The sequence below is a fragment of the Patagioenas fasciata genome, chromosome 9 (assembly GCF_037038585.1).
Source record: "Patagioenas fasciata isolate bPatFas1 chromosome 9, bPatFas1.hap1, whole genome shotgun sequence".
NCBI lineage: Eukaryota > Metazoa > Chordata > Aves > Columbiformes > Columbidae > Patagioenas > Patagioenas fasciata.
Window position 1 is genome coordinate 20,226,082 of NC_092528.1, and position 16,001 is coordinate 20,242,082.

Below are 16,001 nucleotides of genomic sequence, written 5' to 3' on the forward strand. Positions count from 1 at the left end.
GTACAAGGCCCTGAGCGTCCTGATCTAATGTTGGTGTTATTCCTGCTTTAAATGGGGTGTTGAACCAGGTGATTTCTTAGGCTTCTCCCAGGCCAAATTGTTTTACATGTCAATGACAGAGTTCAAATCTGTATTGATAAAGGACATTCCTCCTGGTGTTCCTCTTCTGTTTGTCTGAACTGTGACTCTACAGGGTTACCTTGAAGGCAATTACAACAGAAACTGAAGTATGAATAGTTAAAGTACTATCGGTGGTGGTGGTTGGCTGTTTTTTGAGCATTTCCCTCTGGATGACAAATCCAAACATGGCTTTTTAGTTTTCTTTTCTAGCTTTTATTCTCCTCATTATTTAAAGGATAACTTTGGTCAGACTTCTAAATGAATAGCTAGGAAAAGATGTAAAGCTCTTTCCCACCTTCATAACTGCATAAGGGGAACACTGTTTCAACATGGCGACTACAGCCATTATGTTGGATCAGTAAAATGTATAGGAAAGCCTAATGTTTGGGAGCTGGAAACTGCATTCCCTCTAGTGCGCTGCGTTATTTGTTTGTTGGGATTAGTGCTGGCTGTGGTTGTACACATGGAGTGTTGGAGGAGCTTTGGAGGAGCTCCGTGGGTTTTGCATTGTGGATATTGATGGGATGGTTCAGAAAAGCAGCTTCAGCGTGTGTGTTCTTTATTTTTTTCTCTTTTTTTTTTTTTCAAAATTACTTCTTTGTTGCCCCAATGTGATTGTGTTTATAGAAAATTATAATGGCACAACTTGGTTACTATTGATCCCTTTTTTTGGCTTCATTTTATAATTTATGTAGTGCAGCAATGAAGGGTTGCTAGTGGAGTTATCTGTAGAATTTTTATAACAATCTTTGATTAGTACCGAACTGCAGTGATATACTCAGAGACCTTTTAAACATGTACAGAGCTACCTTGTTTTGCTTGGGGAAGGAACATATTGGGGACTTTTACATTTCATTAAAGGAGGAGGGAGATCTATGTGGATGATAATGAGATTGCTGGTGTGAAATAGGTGAAAAAAATGAAATGATTAGAATATCAGCTCATACTTTTTCTTTCTTGCTAAGGAACATTTATACTTTACTGATGGATAAGCAAGACAATTGTTTATTGTCCAGTGTTTTGTAGTAGAGCAGAACCACCACCACAGGTGCTCTGCATATGAACCTGCTGCTTCATGAACCAGACCTTGCTGGATGCGAGGGCATTGGTTTTGACATTTTAGGCAGTCACCTTGTTTCTTTAGATGAGAAAAATACTTCATAAGTACCAGCATGTTTAAAAATACAATCTATTTTGCTGCTGTGTCAGGAAAATGCATCCTCTATATATACAAGTTGCATAAGTGCAAATGGTTAGATTTCTGTTTCTATGAATGGTGTTATACAATGTGATATGTTCCTCTTTTGCAGAGAATTAACATAGAGGCCAGATTGAAAATATGCCTTCGTGAAAAACCAGCAAACTGATCCCATCTTTGCTTTAAGGTAAATGAAAAAAATGTATCAAACACTTACTCTAACTTTTCTTCTCAACTTAATTGTTCTGTTTCAAAGAAATGTGAGGATATTATGTGCTCAGAAGAAAGTAAGTAAACATTGCAAGGAGTTAAGTTGCAAAACTTAATATTTAATCAAAATAAAGTGTGAGCATGAGCTGGTAATTTGGAGTAGGCTTCAGCAATTAAACAAAATGACAGTCAGTGGCATGAATGCTTATGTCTTACATACTGCTTTGGCAAGTATCTGGTTTTGTCTGAAAATTGAATATGCATATGAAGGAGAGATCACTATAATTGAATGGAAAATGTGAAATTACAAAGGCAGCAAAGTATAAATAATTGAAACTCAGGTTACAACTCTAGCTTATGCATTTCATGAGCTCAGTTGCAAACAAAATTGCTAGAATTCACATTTTTGTTCATCTTTATTTTACTTTCATGGTACCATACTCCTGGTACAGAGAGCAAGGCAGTGAAAATGACGAAGTGATAATTAAATATCTGTAGGAAATTAATAGTCAAGCCAGAGACTAATTTTCAGCAGTCTACAGCTTTCATTATGTGTGTATATGCTTTGATTTCTTATCTATATGGAAAATGTATCCTGTAACACTGCACATTTTTAGTCTTTCTCTTCCAGAATTGTTTAACTTACTGTGTTCTGTGGTAAGATGTGGCAAGCTTGTTTTGTTTGTGGAATCATTGCAACAAATAATTATTATATTTTCTTGACTTGAGAAGTTCTATTCAACTTCATTCTTCAACTAACAAAATAACGGGACACTGAAATATCAGGAATGTGTTACAGGGTTATTCCGTGGGTAATATTAAGGCTATATGAGTAAGACATTCAGCTGAAAGAGTGATATGTTCTCCTCTGTCCTGGCCCTGCCACTGCTCTGTGCCATCATGGGTGCTTGAGCTGGGTGAGAGCTGTTCTGGCTGAAGCTAAGCTGGAACTGGGGAGGGCAAGAGTTTTCATCTTCTTTTCATCATCTTGTTCAGGTTATGGCTGTGGAACTTCCCTGCTAGTGCCCCGAGTAGAAGTTAACTGTAGCTTGAGGATGGGCAGGCAGGGAAACGGCTGGTTGGGACATAGGTCAGTATCTCCAGTGGTTGAAGTATTGCTCTGTTTCCATGGAATACATTAAAGATAATACGTTTCTACTTCTGAGATCAATGTGTGTTTATTTATCTTGACAAGTTTTAAAATAGTGTTTCCTCATGTTGAATGCGATTCTTCTGGAGTTAAAGAGCTGTCATCTGTTATTTTATTTTTTTACAAATAAAAAGGACACCTTAATACTGTCAGTGTGAGATCATCACTGTCTAATAATAGGCATTTCAGAAGGTTTCTATTAATGTCGACTTTTAACAGAGCCCTCTTACTAAAAGAACTGTACCTTATAATCATGCTACATCTTTCACTACAAAGCAATTATATCAATTGTACGAATTGGCAAAAATCTATTAGCTCTTAAAACTCAGAATGTTACTTTTGATCAGAAAGGAAGCAATCTTGTTTAATTTTCCCCTCCCCTTCATATATCTATGAGAGTGGGAGCCTGTGTGAGGGAGAAAAGGAGCCTGATGGTGGTTAATGGCTAATGAATACAGCAAAGGATACAGGAATGGTTGCCTGGCAACATGGGGAGGATGGGCTGAGATCCCCTGTCAGTACATAGGAGTTGACTGTTTCCTTGTCTCTTGAGCTCACGAGGACCAGCTCCTGCATTTTTGCATACTTAGTTCTTAATATGTAACATCGCTGGGTTATATTTGTATATTACGTCTTTTGTCTCTTATGTATTTCATTATTTTAAAAAGAAACACAAGAAGAATGGAAGCAAATCAAGCATTCTAGTTAAAGGAATAAAAGATGTGAATGCTGTCCCATGCGGTTATTTCAGGACAAGAGTAATATTTAGTAAGAACTTTGCCTAGAATTGCAAGCTCTTAGATCTAATTTGAGGTAAAGTTATATTTTCTTAGTCCTAGAGCCCTCTAAAAATGACTGTCAACACACTTGGTTTATGTTATAATTGCAATCTCAAGAATATTGTCTTTTTCTGTGGTTGAAACACGGTTATGAAATGACACATCTACTTTGTTTCCCCTGTTACTGTGGTATAATATCAGGCAGTGAACAGTGTGTGCACTGAGGGGTGTGACAGGCTTGACCTTGTAGAAGTTGTTCTTAGAACAATTCACATGAATTTTGAAAATGGGTGTCAGTATGAGCTATAGATGTCTTTTTGCTGGTGTGGTTGTGCAGAGGTGCTGTGTCACCAGGGAGATGAAGGGTGGCCATCAGTAACGTGATGTTCTCTAAAAGGCCTTTTTAGAAAAGTGGATTGACGTGACCACGTGAATGTGGTCATAGTTAAGTCAACATTGAACTAGTAACCTCTTTTCTGTGCATGTGTTTATTAAGGACAAAGTTACAACTGGCTTTCAGACTCAGGCTGCATGATCCGGTGTTGTGTCTATGTTTGATTTTGCCAGAGAAGTAACTGTTTTATCGCTTTCAGGTCTCAAGAATGACTTTATTGCCTAATGATAGGTCAAAGCTATAGGAAGCAGGTTAGGTTCTTGTTTTGAATTGCTGAACAATTGTTCTTCCACCAGGAAAAAAAATGAGATTAAAGCATAAGCACATCTGTAATTGTATTACCTTGGGAATTCTTAAAAGTAGGAAACCCACATCTCTCGTACTAGTAAGAGCAGTTGTCATTTGCAAAATGCTTGCTTCCATCTTTTCTTGTTGGGTTCAGTGTTTTTGTTAGTAGTTGTTGTTAAGGATGTATCTTTTTAGAGCATTTGGCATGCTGTGAAATCTGACCAGCTGTCTAAATATAGTGTGTTTATATGGAAATGCAAACAAATCCATTATTTTTTAGTGGGTACTTTGTAATTATCAGACTTTGAATAATCTAGGCCAAAATCAGTGTTTTCATTTAACTTTTTTTGCACAGTCTATTCTCTCTCTGTCCACGTGCAAACACACAGAGGCAAGATAGCAGCAGCCAACTGTGTAGAATTACTTCCTTGAAACTGGAGATAACTCAGGTGAAAGGTTTAAAATGTTTCAATTTGTATAGCCAAAGCCTTAAGGCAATTGTCATTAACAAAATGGTCTTTCACCTTCATTCTTCATGTTGCAAGCAGTAGCTTCTGACTTACTATTTATCTTTTTAATGGTTTATACTTACATTAGAAACCCCAAGTTTGCTACAGGGTATTGAGAAATGTATTGTAACTTATGATGATTCATGGAAAGGTTTTGGTGAACTGTTCTGGATTGTATTTCATGGTAACTTGTACTATTAAGGGCAACTTTGATGTGTAGATAAGATTGTTCTTTCACATCATCTGCACAATTAAGTGCCTGCTGGTACAGCTACGTTAACTTGAACATAACTGGCATGATTCAAGGAACTGCATATTGCATTAGTATTACAGAAGCTTGGATCCAAGTGTTTGAGCTTGTGCTTTAATCTACTGTATCAATGAAGGAAGAGATTACAAATTTAAGATTGATGTATCTGTCTTCATTACTAAGATGTCCAAATTATTGGCTATTTACCCTCCTATAATAGATTCTGAGACAAAAAAAAGAAAAACACCTTAAAAGTTATTATAATTGAACCAAGAAAATGAGTAAAGATCAGTGAGTTTTCAAAAACATTATAGTAGTTTCTCTGTACTGTGCAATGCTGTTGAAAAAAAAACAAACAACAAAAAAACCCTCCACAACTGTCCAAATGTTCTTTTATTTGCAGCCAAATTAAATAATTTTGAACTGGCAAATACTCACTTGCCAACTTTTGTAAGGAGTGCAAGTGGAATATGTTATTTCAGTGTTCTGTTGGAATACGTGATGTCTTATGAAATTTCAGTACTACTAATAGATTAACACATTGGTTACATTGGAACATTGGTTAAAATTTAAACTGTGTAAGTTCTGCTTTAAAATGATGCTTTAAGTCAACCAGATGTGAGACTTTCAACGTATTTTTGCATGGGTTTTTGTGTTTTCTGTAGTGTTGTTCTTCTACCTCATACCATAGTGATTTCTGTTGTGTTTTTGCTCTTCTTATGGGACCCAAAAGTCATGGAAGGAACAACCCAGGGCAGGCAAGAGTTAAAAGATTTTCTTATGTACCATGAGCAGTGTTTGAAAGCAAGAGTTTGATTCCTTAATTGTGGGCACAGAAGTAACTTCTCATCCTTCATTTTGGCTTCTATGCTGTTTTATTTACCTTACATAATACACTGTCTGAGAAACGGAGACAATTTATTGATTAAAGCATATGAAACAAGTGTGTGGTGTGTAAGCAGGTAAAAAAGGGCATGGGTAATATATTTTAGATCTCATTTCCTATGTTGATTCTGTATTAAAAAAATGAAAATACATTAAGCAATGCAATAACTGCATCCCAGTAAACACAAAGCCAACATCTGTGTTTTCTAAAAGTACCTCACTGAAACTAGAATTGGGAAAAATAAAACTTTATTGCAGATTTGGAGAGAAATGGAAATGCTAATCTAAAAATCATTTATCTTTTTTTTTTTTTTTTCTCCTCTCAGTTGGGGAGGATAAGATTTTGCTGCCTTTACTCTCTCTGGAAAAATACAGCTCATTCTGTTTGTTAGGATAATGCTTAGATATTTCAGAGGTGCAAACAACAATAAAGAGTGTTATTCCATACTAGAAAGGCTTTATATAGGGAGTTAGTTACATTAAATAATTGAACAAACTAGTTTGGAACAAAGGAAGCATTAATCAGTCTGAAGCACAATTCCAATGTGATGGATGTGCCCTGCTGTCCAAGAAGCCGGTCCAGAATCTGAGCCCCAATTTGTACAGTCCAAGTGCAGTGTCACCCACCCATCTGATTTTGCAGAGTAGTTGTTAAAAACTAATGAGATGTGCTTTACTACAGACTAATGAGGTGTGCTTTATCTGCAGAGGGTTGTAAGCAGATGTGATGTGCAAGTGTCTCACTGGAGAGGAGGAGATGGTAAATTGCGGGTGCGCTGAGCTTGGGTGGCATGTACACATGTATATGTGCCTACTGCAGTGTGCAGCTGATCAAGGAGGCTGCGCTCACCTAACAGCTTGTCGGCAACCAAAAAAGCTGTCTTATTCCCTTGTTCTCTGCTCCTTCGTGGGCTGCTTAACATTTTTTAAGTAGCAGAAAACTGAGAAGTGGTAGGGAAAACTGGGTAGCTTTCTGCTGGTGAAACTGTGGGATTAGTGAACTGAATCAACTTGTCATAGATTCAGAAGAAGACCACAACTATCACAAGGAGGCAGCGAGTCTACTGGCTATAAAAAAAGCAAGAAGTGGGTGTAGGAATATCACCTGAGTGACAGCTTTTTGTCAGCATGCCCCCTTGTTTGTCAATAGGTGTGTATGCTTCAAAAGCATTTGTCAGACCTCCTGTGCAGAAACTCCCCGTTCAGCCTGGCTGACGGCAGAACAGAGCTGGGTTTTGTGTCTTTACTTGATTCAGGAGGAAGCTGGTTCCCAACTCGTAGCACCCGATGGGATGTGTGTATTGCAGTGAATAGCTGTCTTGCTGTACGGGCAAGTCCCACAAAGTGAGGTAATTTGTTAGCATAACATTGCTTCTCTATAAGATATATTATACATACACGTATATATCACTATATATACATATATACATTGCAGCTCTTCTGTTGGAACAATCTTCAGTGACTGAAAATTCACGCACAAGATTCTTCTTGACTCTTCTGCATTAGCTGGCGTAGAAGATACTTTAGAGTCCAGGTCTTCATTAGCTTGACAATCCCTCTCCATATTAAATCACTGCATTTTATACTCTATGTTTGTTACAAAAGTCACCATATGTGGCTGGGAATGCAAGCTGACCTACTTAAACCACAACTCTTCCCAGCAGTGTGAGATATATCTAGAGATGAGTGTTCATCTTGCTGAAATCTGAACACAAGAGCACTCATTTCTGTGTGTTAAAAAGTGCGTTCTCCAAAAGGAAGAGGGTGGATTAAATGGTGAATTTCTTTTTTTAAAGCTGATCAGCTTTTGATCCCCTGTATCAGGTTTTTAGGCTCTGTGCTTCCTAATGTGGTCTTAGAATAGTAAGATTTACTTCTTAGTTGTGCAAGATGGAGTTGAGTATTAGTTAGCATTTATAGCATTAACTCTCTTGCCGACAAATATTAGAGAAACATTTTTCATTCCCTTGCTCTTGCTTTCCTTTTTTTTTAAGCTGCTTACTTCTGTCATTCAATTTATCCTTTGCTTTCAATTATAACTACAAGATTCATCAAAAGCAGGGGTGGTAGAAATAAATCTTGCAGCAATTTTTAAGTAAAACAAACAGCATCTTTAAAAAGCACTCGTTTAATTCCACTGCTTTTATAAATAGTCAAGTGCACTGAAGGGCAGTGAAATTGTTACCCTTTTTACTAGATCTTATACACTCTGCATTAGTATAATTTGCAGGCCCAGATTATAAAGTATCGTCTTCCATGCATGAGATCTTTATACTTGTTGCATAATTTGTTTTTGTTTAATACTGAAAAGACCAAATTAGAAGAAAGAAAAAGGAGAAGCTAGTTCTTTTTTTCTGTCTTGTACAAACTGACTTCAAACTAATGTGTGTGGAGCTTTGGCTTCTGTGGAGTCATCTTTCAGCTGCTGAAGTCAGCTTGAGTTGTTATGTGTTTTCTGAAGACTCATTTATGGTTTCATTAAGTAGGGACTGTAAAAACACTAGAAGTGAATTAGGAGGCCACTGCTGATTTTGATTGCCAACATTTTTTGAGGTTTGGTAGCTAAAGCTGCGTGAATGAACGGGAGGAACAGGAACTGATTAGAAAAAGATATTTAAAGTAACTGTAGAAATGACATTTTGACAAAGCCACCTGTTTTCTGTGGAGGGACTAATACCTCTGTTGGGGAAAGCTGTCGATTTTTTTCTTGTTTTAGCTTTCCAAATCAGAGCTTTGAGAGTGGAGAGAGAGATGTTATTTTTCTTATGATCATAAAGCTATGAAATGGGGTCAGAAACTGAACTGTAGTCTTAGATCCTTCTCTACTGTGTTCTGTTTGTCAGTCATTTCAGGACTGATAGGTCTCAGAGAGACATAACAATTATCCATAATTCAAGTATTGCAAAAAAGTAATGTATGCATTATTAACAAAACTACAAAAATTAATGAAAACTCCATGGATGTTTTGAACCTTGTTTTCTTCTTCATACTAATAAATTCCCTTGGCATGAGATTTTCTCATTCAGCAAGGGAGAAGGGAGATCCCAAACACCAACAATATTAAAAACCTGAACATCAGTATCTGCCCCGCTGTTTTTGTGAGGGAGAGAGGATTGGCACTGCCCCTTTTCTCCGAGCGCTCCTGCCATTGTTGAAGGTGAAATATTTGTTATTTTATCATGGGAAAAATGTCAATCTGTGGTGCTAGACAGGTAGCCACTACATAAATCTCTGTGCACTGTTTCTCTTCTGTGATAAACTTCAAAACACTTGGTTGTCTGCTGGCAAACTTTCACAGAGACTGGACCACAGAGTCAGCTTAGAGATTTATGCAAAACAACTCTGCAAATTCCCAGTGCTTGCATTTCAGTTATAGTTACGATTTGTATCACCTGTGCTATTTCACATGTAGTAAGCATACCTTGTTATTTGCACTTTCAAAACGTTGAAAGTATTCTTTAAGGAAAAAAGCCCTGACATGTCTTCCTATTACATTTATAGAGTACGTAGCATAATACACCTGGGAGTTTGAAACACGGTGCCAATAAACAATGACAGCAACTATTAGCTGTTGATATTACTTTCTTGCATTAATTCTATAAAGTATCTGGGTTCTTGAGTAGAAGTGAGAGTCTTGAATGCAATTTGTCCAGCACTTAGAGGAAACCTTTGCTTTCCTGAAGGCTTTCAGTTGTTGGGGCCTCTCTACGTTTGCAAGGCTATCCTAGAAAACTTGTGACAATATTCATATCCTCTGGCAAGTTTTTTCACCATTGGTGGAGAACACTCTCTTTCTAGTGACATTGAATGTAGGTAGGGTTGTAGTCATCCTTGATGTTCGCAGTATGACACAGAGGTCTGTTTGGCATGGCTCTATGTAAGATGTACCTTTTTTCTTTTGTAGAATCACTGTCATAATGAAATTCTATTTCCATTCATTGTCCGTCAAATGCACTGCTTAGAATCAAGAAACATTGTAGTTACTGTACTGTATATATACAGAATAACTTTTTATTTTCTTCTGGGAGCAGAACAAAACCACTGCATTTTCACATTCGGATATTTCTAGAGAGAGTGAATGAATTTAAGAGTTCCTCCTTTGGAAAGCACTCCATTTGAATCATTGCATGCAAGTGGGCACAACAAACAGTTTTAGGGGAACATAAAACCAAGCCAGCCATTTCTCACAATCAGTCATTGTTGGAACAGGAAGCGTGAAATATCTTGAGTTTCAGTCCTTTTTCCACTATTCCCACTTGCAAGCTTCATTTCAGAGGAAAGAAATATTTTCAGTACTATCACTGTCATCTCTTGAATTCTTAAAAATATTGAAGAGTTACCAGAAGGTGATGTGATAAAATGCTAAAGCTTAAACTACAAAATACTTCTGTATGTGCTAAAAGCCTAAAATCAGAATCTGACTCTTTAAGGAAAGTGGTGGTACTCAGTAGTGAAGAAGAATACTTATTTTTGTTGCCTTAGACTTCTGTTTTCTTTGAGGATCGTAGCTTGCTCTATATGTGGGAGGAACTTAGAGAATTGAAGGTAAAAAGTAAACATTATTATTTCTTCTGTGTTTAGAAGTTATAATAATGTAGGATATTTAAGGATTTCTGTCTTTCAAGAGATGGACAGTTTGTGTTTGAAGAGGGCAGAAATACTTTAGATATTTCTATCTCATCAGTTAATTACCAAATATATTTTGCTTAGCACTGCAGAACTTCATTGACAGATAAACTTGGTTTTCTTAGTTATGTCTTATAAATATAGAGCAACTCAAGTTTGTTTGAATATAGAAACTCAGCACTAAATCTCATCACAAACCCAAAGTTTGATGGTGAAGGAGGAGCTTCTGTGTGGGCTCCTCTACTATCCCAAAGAAGGGTTACCTCTAACATGGGTATCAGTTCAAAAATCAAAATACTAGTAAGTGATGCACTTGCCATAGTGACCTTGTTTGAGAGCTGAGATAAAGTTCAGTACCTAAATATTTTCCTTATCCTGTTTTACGTGCCTTCTGTCAGCTTTGAGCTTCAGGATGATGGTGCAGATCTCCTTTAGTATTAGCGACCTGTTTGAAAAGCAGGAATAGACATAGATCCTTCAGTAAAGGCTCAGTGTCCACTCTTGCAAGCTCATTTCATTAACTGTACTACTGGATACTTCCAGGAAAAGCCACTTTGCTTTGTCACTTTTCAAATAGTCTCAAAGCCAGCAAAGTTCTAGGTTATGCATTGTTTCTTCACACAAAAATAATTTAGTCTCTGTCGTGCAGTAGAGGAAGCTGCATTAAAACTGAGCTGAAAAAGACCTCCATCCACTAAATGGAGGTTTCAGTTGAATGTTTCATTCATACTTTCAAGTGGAAACTTGGTAAATTAATTGAAGATGATGTTCAGCATTGGAACTGGAAGTTACTGGTGTCTGCTGTGCAGCTGGGGAGATTCCCAATGTCTGCTGGAGTCTCTCCTTCCACGCTGACTCTGAACCAACCAAGGGCAGCTTCAGTTCCTTGGCACTAAACTGGGACTCTGGGAGGGATGAGCCTGGTGAAATGCAGGAACCATTTGCTGCAAAATTTGGGCCATGAGCTGAGATTGAGGATTATGGGGAAAAAAACCCAGCAAAAGCTCAGCTAAACTAACAAATAAAATAATGAAAGGCTGATTTTTTCAAACATAAAAGTTCATTTTGCTTTTTTCTTTTCTTTCTTGGTAAAAGCCTTTTCTGACTGAACAGTCAATTTAACCCAACTAATCTGATCATCAGGGAAGTATAAAGCGTGAGCTTTTTCTTGTGAACCAAGTAAGAAGGTGTTTTGGAATTCACCATTCAGATGATTCAGGATTGGGATGTCTGATTTACCTTCTGTGACAAAGCTCCGACGTTTAAACATGGCTAAAAGCTGGTGGTGTGTGAGGATGAGGAAGGTGCTTAATGTGCGCAGAAAAAATTGAGAGTGAGTTGCTAAAGGACACAAATATTTTTTTATTCTGCCTGTGTGAAGATTATCTTGAGAAGTGTTACTGTCTGGGGGGATATTCTTATTCCTAAATAAGACTTATGTTAGAATTAGCATAGTCTGTTTCAGAAATTCTACTTTAAAGGTACACTCTACCTAGCCTGAATTACCTTGAAACGCTTATCATCATTTTTTTCCCTGCCTCTCTGTTCTAATAAATAATTATTTCAGTGCTTTAAAAACAGGAGAGAAAAATGCAGTACAATTTAGTTTTAAAAATACTTATTTTTATACTGGATTTAAAAATTCTAATGCTATTGTTTAGACCATTTTGAATGTAGCCAGATACAGGTTAACATTTTAAGAGCTACTTAGCTCTTTCAATTTTTCATTGTTTGTTCTTTTAAAATAGTGCTGTGGCTTCTCTTTGATTTTTGTCATTGGCAGCTCCAAATGTAAATGTTAAAATAAAACTAACGTTGTAGGCAGAGAGACAGGTGCACTTGTTCAACAAATTGATCACAAATGTATCAGACACCTGTTATTTGATTTCCCCAGCAGAAAAGAGCAAATATTTTCTTGGAACTCAACTTGAAGTCTGGCCGGATAAGATTATCTTAAAAGTTTGTGTCCTTGGGCTGGAGAAAGAGGGAAAGAGAAGCAAAATAACCTTTTGTTTTGTTTATAAGCCCTTTCTGTTACATAGTCAAAACAATCTCAAAATTACAGTGTTCAAGTGAAGCGTTTTCCTTGGAGGTAACCTTTGTGAAAGACAGGGAAAGGGTGGATTTGGTTTTGAGGTTTTTGCAAAGGTTTTGCCAAGGGGCACTGCATCTGCGGCGGTGCTTGTTCTCCGTGGTGGAGGGCTGTGGCTGCAGAGTTTCCGTCCTGCGGAGACTGGCTTGATGGTTATCGTTTAATTTTCCTATGAAGTGCAAACTCAGAGGATCTTTAAAATCAGTTACAAACTTTCTGTTGGCATTTTGACTAAAACACCTGCTGTGGAAGGAGGAACATTCTTCAGATCACTATCGGCGTGAAAGTGAAAGGCAAGGGTGGGGAACAAGGGAGCGGGAGAGTCCAGGAGAAGACAAAGCAGCCTTGCCTGAAGCACATGTTAATCAAAGGGAGATCAAAGGGTATGATGTCAGTTTATAGAGAAACAGGTCAGGCAAGCCCAGGTAGCTCAGGAAGCAGGATGCTAATTATTCACAGAAGAAAGTCAGGCATACGGTTACCGTGCTACAGTTGAAAGTCGGGAGGTCAAAACTTGCACAGCAACCGAGTCAACTTGATAGAACAGCTTGCTTTCTTACGCGGGGGAGTTTGTAGTTTTCTAGAAATGGGAGAGAATGAGTCTGGTGTTCCAAGTCCGTCCCAACAAGGTAAGCACATGCAACCTGCAAAATGCTGAGCTGTTTGGAGGTTTGGGGCATTGTCAGTCCCTGCATGTGGGAGCTTGTTTTGCTGTCGGCTGTTGCAGCGTGTGCTGCGTGTCCACGCAAGGGGACGTGTTTTTGCATGTGCGTGTGTTTTGGGGAAAGGAGGAAATCCACATCCCTCATCTCAGCAATAGATTGCTTTTAAAAAAACACTGCATGAATTGGAGGGTAAGGGAAGATGTGGAAGATCCACGCAGGCATTCGGCACTGTGTTGTCAACAAAGGTTGCTTTAAACTTAAGGTGATTTGTGGAAGGTGAGGTTACCATTCTGTGAAGTATTTCAGTCTGCTGGAAATAATTTTTGGATAGGAAATGCTTTGCACAACTGTTTTGCGCAAATTGAGTACCTGTTGCATAGGAACAGGCCGTGGTAGATGCATAAAGATGATATTCTTTCCAATTGGCATTCTTGGGTTATTCCAGGTTGTTGCCCGTTTTTTTTCCTTCTGTGAGCTGTGCTAGGGTAACACCAACACATACGAAATAGCCCTTGTAAGCACTTGTGTGACTAAATGTAAGAACAGAACATTCTGTCCTAGGTGTTTTAAATTTTCAGTAGAAACCTGAATGCAACAGTTCATAAATCTTACTTAGTCCTTCTTTTACAACATTAATGTCAAATTTTTGCTTTGAGAAAGAATGTTTTCCCAGTAGCCCTTTTTTTCTTCTGATGGTTTTACCATCCCAGGAAATATTATCTTCTGAGGAATTATTCCATTATTTTATCATCTTAGCATTCAGTGTTTTTTTCCCCTGATATTCAACCCGTGTTTTTCTTTCGCTTACATTTATCGGTTTCATCCTGGCCTCTTTTTCATGCTTTTCATACCAGCAAGGGATGAAGCTTTGTATCTATTATGCGTTTTGCAAGAATCCTCAAGCTATTGTGAAATTTGCAAATGATTTTCTGAGAGCCGAAAAGGTAACTTTCTAGTCAACGAGAAGCTGTGTTACTATTTTTCCCTTGAAGTTATTCTTTTTATACGCACAACCATGTTGTACTGGCATTCAGATATGTGTTTCAGACCTGTGTTAATTGGAAATAACTCTGGTAATGCCAGAGCAGATTTGTTCATGGAGAGCTTCTATTCTGCTGCTTTCTTTTTGTTGGTGTGTGTTAATAAGTATGTACATACAACCTGGAAAACATGCAGTCGCAAATTCAGTTTTGATCCACATGTTAATTTTGAAAAAAGCAACAGTAATCAGTAGTGGACAGGTCTAAATGCTGTTCCTGGCTCAGCAATGAGAGAATTGGCATTGTTTCTTTCTTAATTCAGGATCTGACTTGAGGTTACAGGGTGTGGTGTTCAGAAATCTATCCAGCCTAATTCTGATCTTAGTTTTCATGCTGTGAGGGTCTATTTCACTGCTGCTGATAAAATCATATTGATACAACTGATGTAAAAAGTTTTCAGGCCTGTTGTATTTTGTACAGGTCTTTTGGGAACCATGATTGTGATTGACTTAATTTTTGCCTTTTCTCTATTAGTGTAAATAAGCGTAGTCAAATGGAATTCCTCTTGATATGCGTTAGTAGAAATGAGACAAGAATTAGGGCTGCACAGTAATACTGTTTTTTAAAGATAAATGTTCTGGGCATACACATATACACTCCCAGTATAAGTTTTTTCATTTGCTATCAATCTGATGTACTGGGTTATTTCCATATGTGCTTGTTTATAGAAAATGTCCAAAATAATCGGTGATTCAACTGGTTTGTTGGTTTTTTTTTTTTTAAGGAAAAAAAGGTGGAAAAATTAACATTACCTGTCAAAACCACTGCTAGTCAGACAACTTGCATTTCTTTTCATGTTATTTATTTTTAGGGAACTTGGCGCTTGTGTGAATTACTGAAGGTCCCAGATTGACAGCCCCGGGGGCTGGCTTCACTTATTCATTAGCAAAAGAGATACGACCTGGGCAGCAGGTGCACAAACCTCCTTGCTGTGCTTTACCTGTGTGCTGCGGTTCTGCAGCCTTTTTGAGGATCCAAGGGTTTCAGTTCTGTTCACTCCTTGCCTTTCCCTGCAGCATTTTCTTCTAAGGACACGACATAATGGTCTTGGCGATGATTAGGTTTGTCCACTAAAGACGACGCAGACACCTTTATTTGATTTCACCAAACAGCTGTCAGATGGTGGAGAAGGCTCGGGGCTTACATAAGTCAGTAATTCTCGCCATCTGGTCAGTCAGTGAATATAAGGTCACTCTGCCATCACAGCAGTTTTGTTTTGCACCACGTACAGTAAGCCCAGAGAATAAATTAGCTCTAGGTTCGATTCTGTTGTTATTCTGCTACTTCTGTCAATGCTTCAGCCCTCCATTTCTGCGGAGGCTCGTGGCCAGGGTGTGACAACCAAAAAGAGCAAAGCCTCAAACAATGGGGCTTTGACTGCTTGCCATCAGTTGATTCAAGGGAGCACACTGAGAACCCTTCAAAAATGCACTGCAACTAACTGAGAAGATCTTGTATTTTTGTGGCGCCTTTTTTTTTTTGTGGTTTTCTTGTTGTGTTTTTTTTTTTCTTTCCTTTCAGAATCAAGATCCACGAGTTGTTGTTTTCAGTCTTCTGTGAATTCAGTACTGTTTACTGGAGAGTATGACAGTATTAGCCCCACAAGATGCAATTACTGTAAATTTTAGATTTATGATATTGTACATCAGTCGTAATTGATTTTACACTGTATTGCATTGCTGGATGATCATAGTAGTTTTGCTCACTTGCTAAGTGTGTGTAATACATGTTTCTCTCTCTGGTCCACAGAGGACAGAGTTAAAAATTGGCAAGTTCAAGTTTAAACAGCTTATTC

At 37.9% G+C, this 16,001-nt stretch overlaps 1 protein-coding gene across 10 annotated transcripts in view; it reads left to right on the top strand.

Moving 5' to 3' along the window:
* NAALADL2 (N-acetylated alpha-linked acidic dipeptidase like 2) overlaps window positions 1–16,001 on the top strand; it is a 444,279-nt gene that overhangs the window by 94,177 nt on the left and 334,101 nt on the right. For 7 of the 10 annotated variants that reach the window (XM_071812576.1, XM_071812575.1, XM_071812577.1 and 4 more), the window contains one exon: window positions 1,431–1,505. Coding sequence is in view for 3 of the 10 variants with exons in the window: in XM_065844994.2 (XP_065701066.1) it covers window positions 13,088–13,130 (43 nt within the window). In the remaining 7 variants the exon portion in view is untranslated. Of the gene's footprint in view, window positions 1–1,430; window positions 1,506–13,021; window positions 13,131–16,001 lie in introns of those variants that run through there. The other 3 variants (XM_065844994.2, XM_071812581.1, XM_071812582.1) reach the window with 1 other exon arrangement.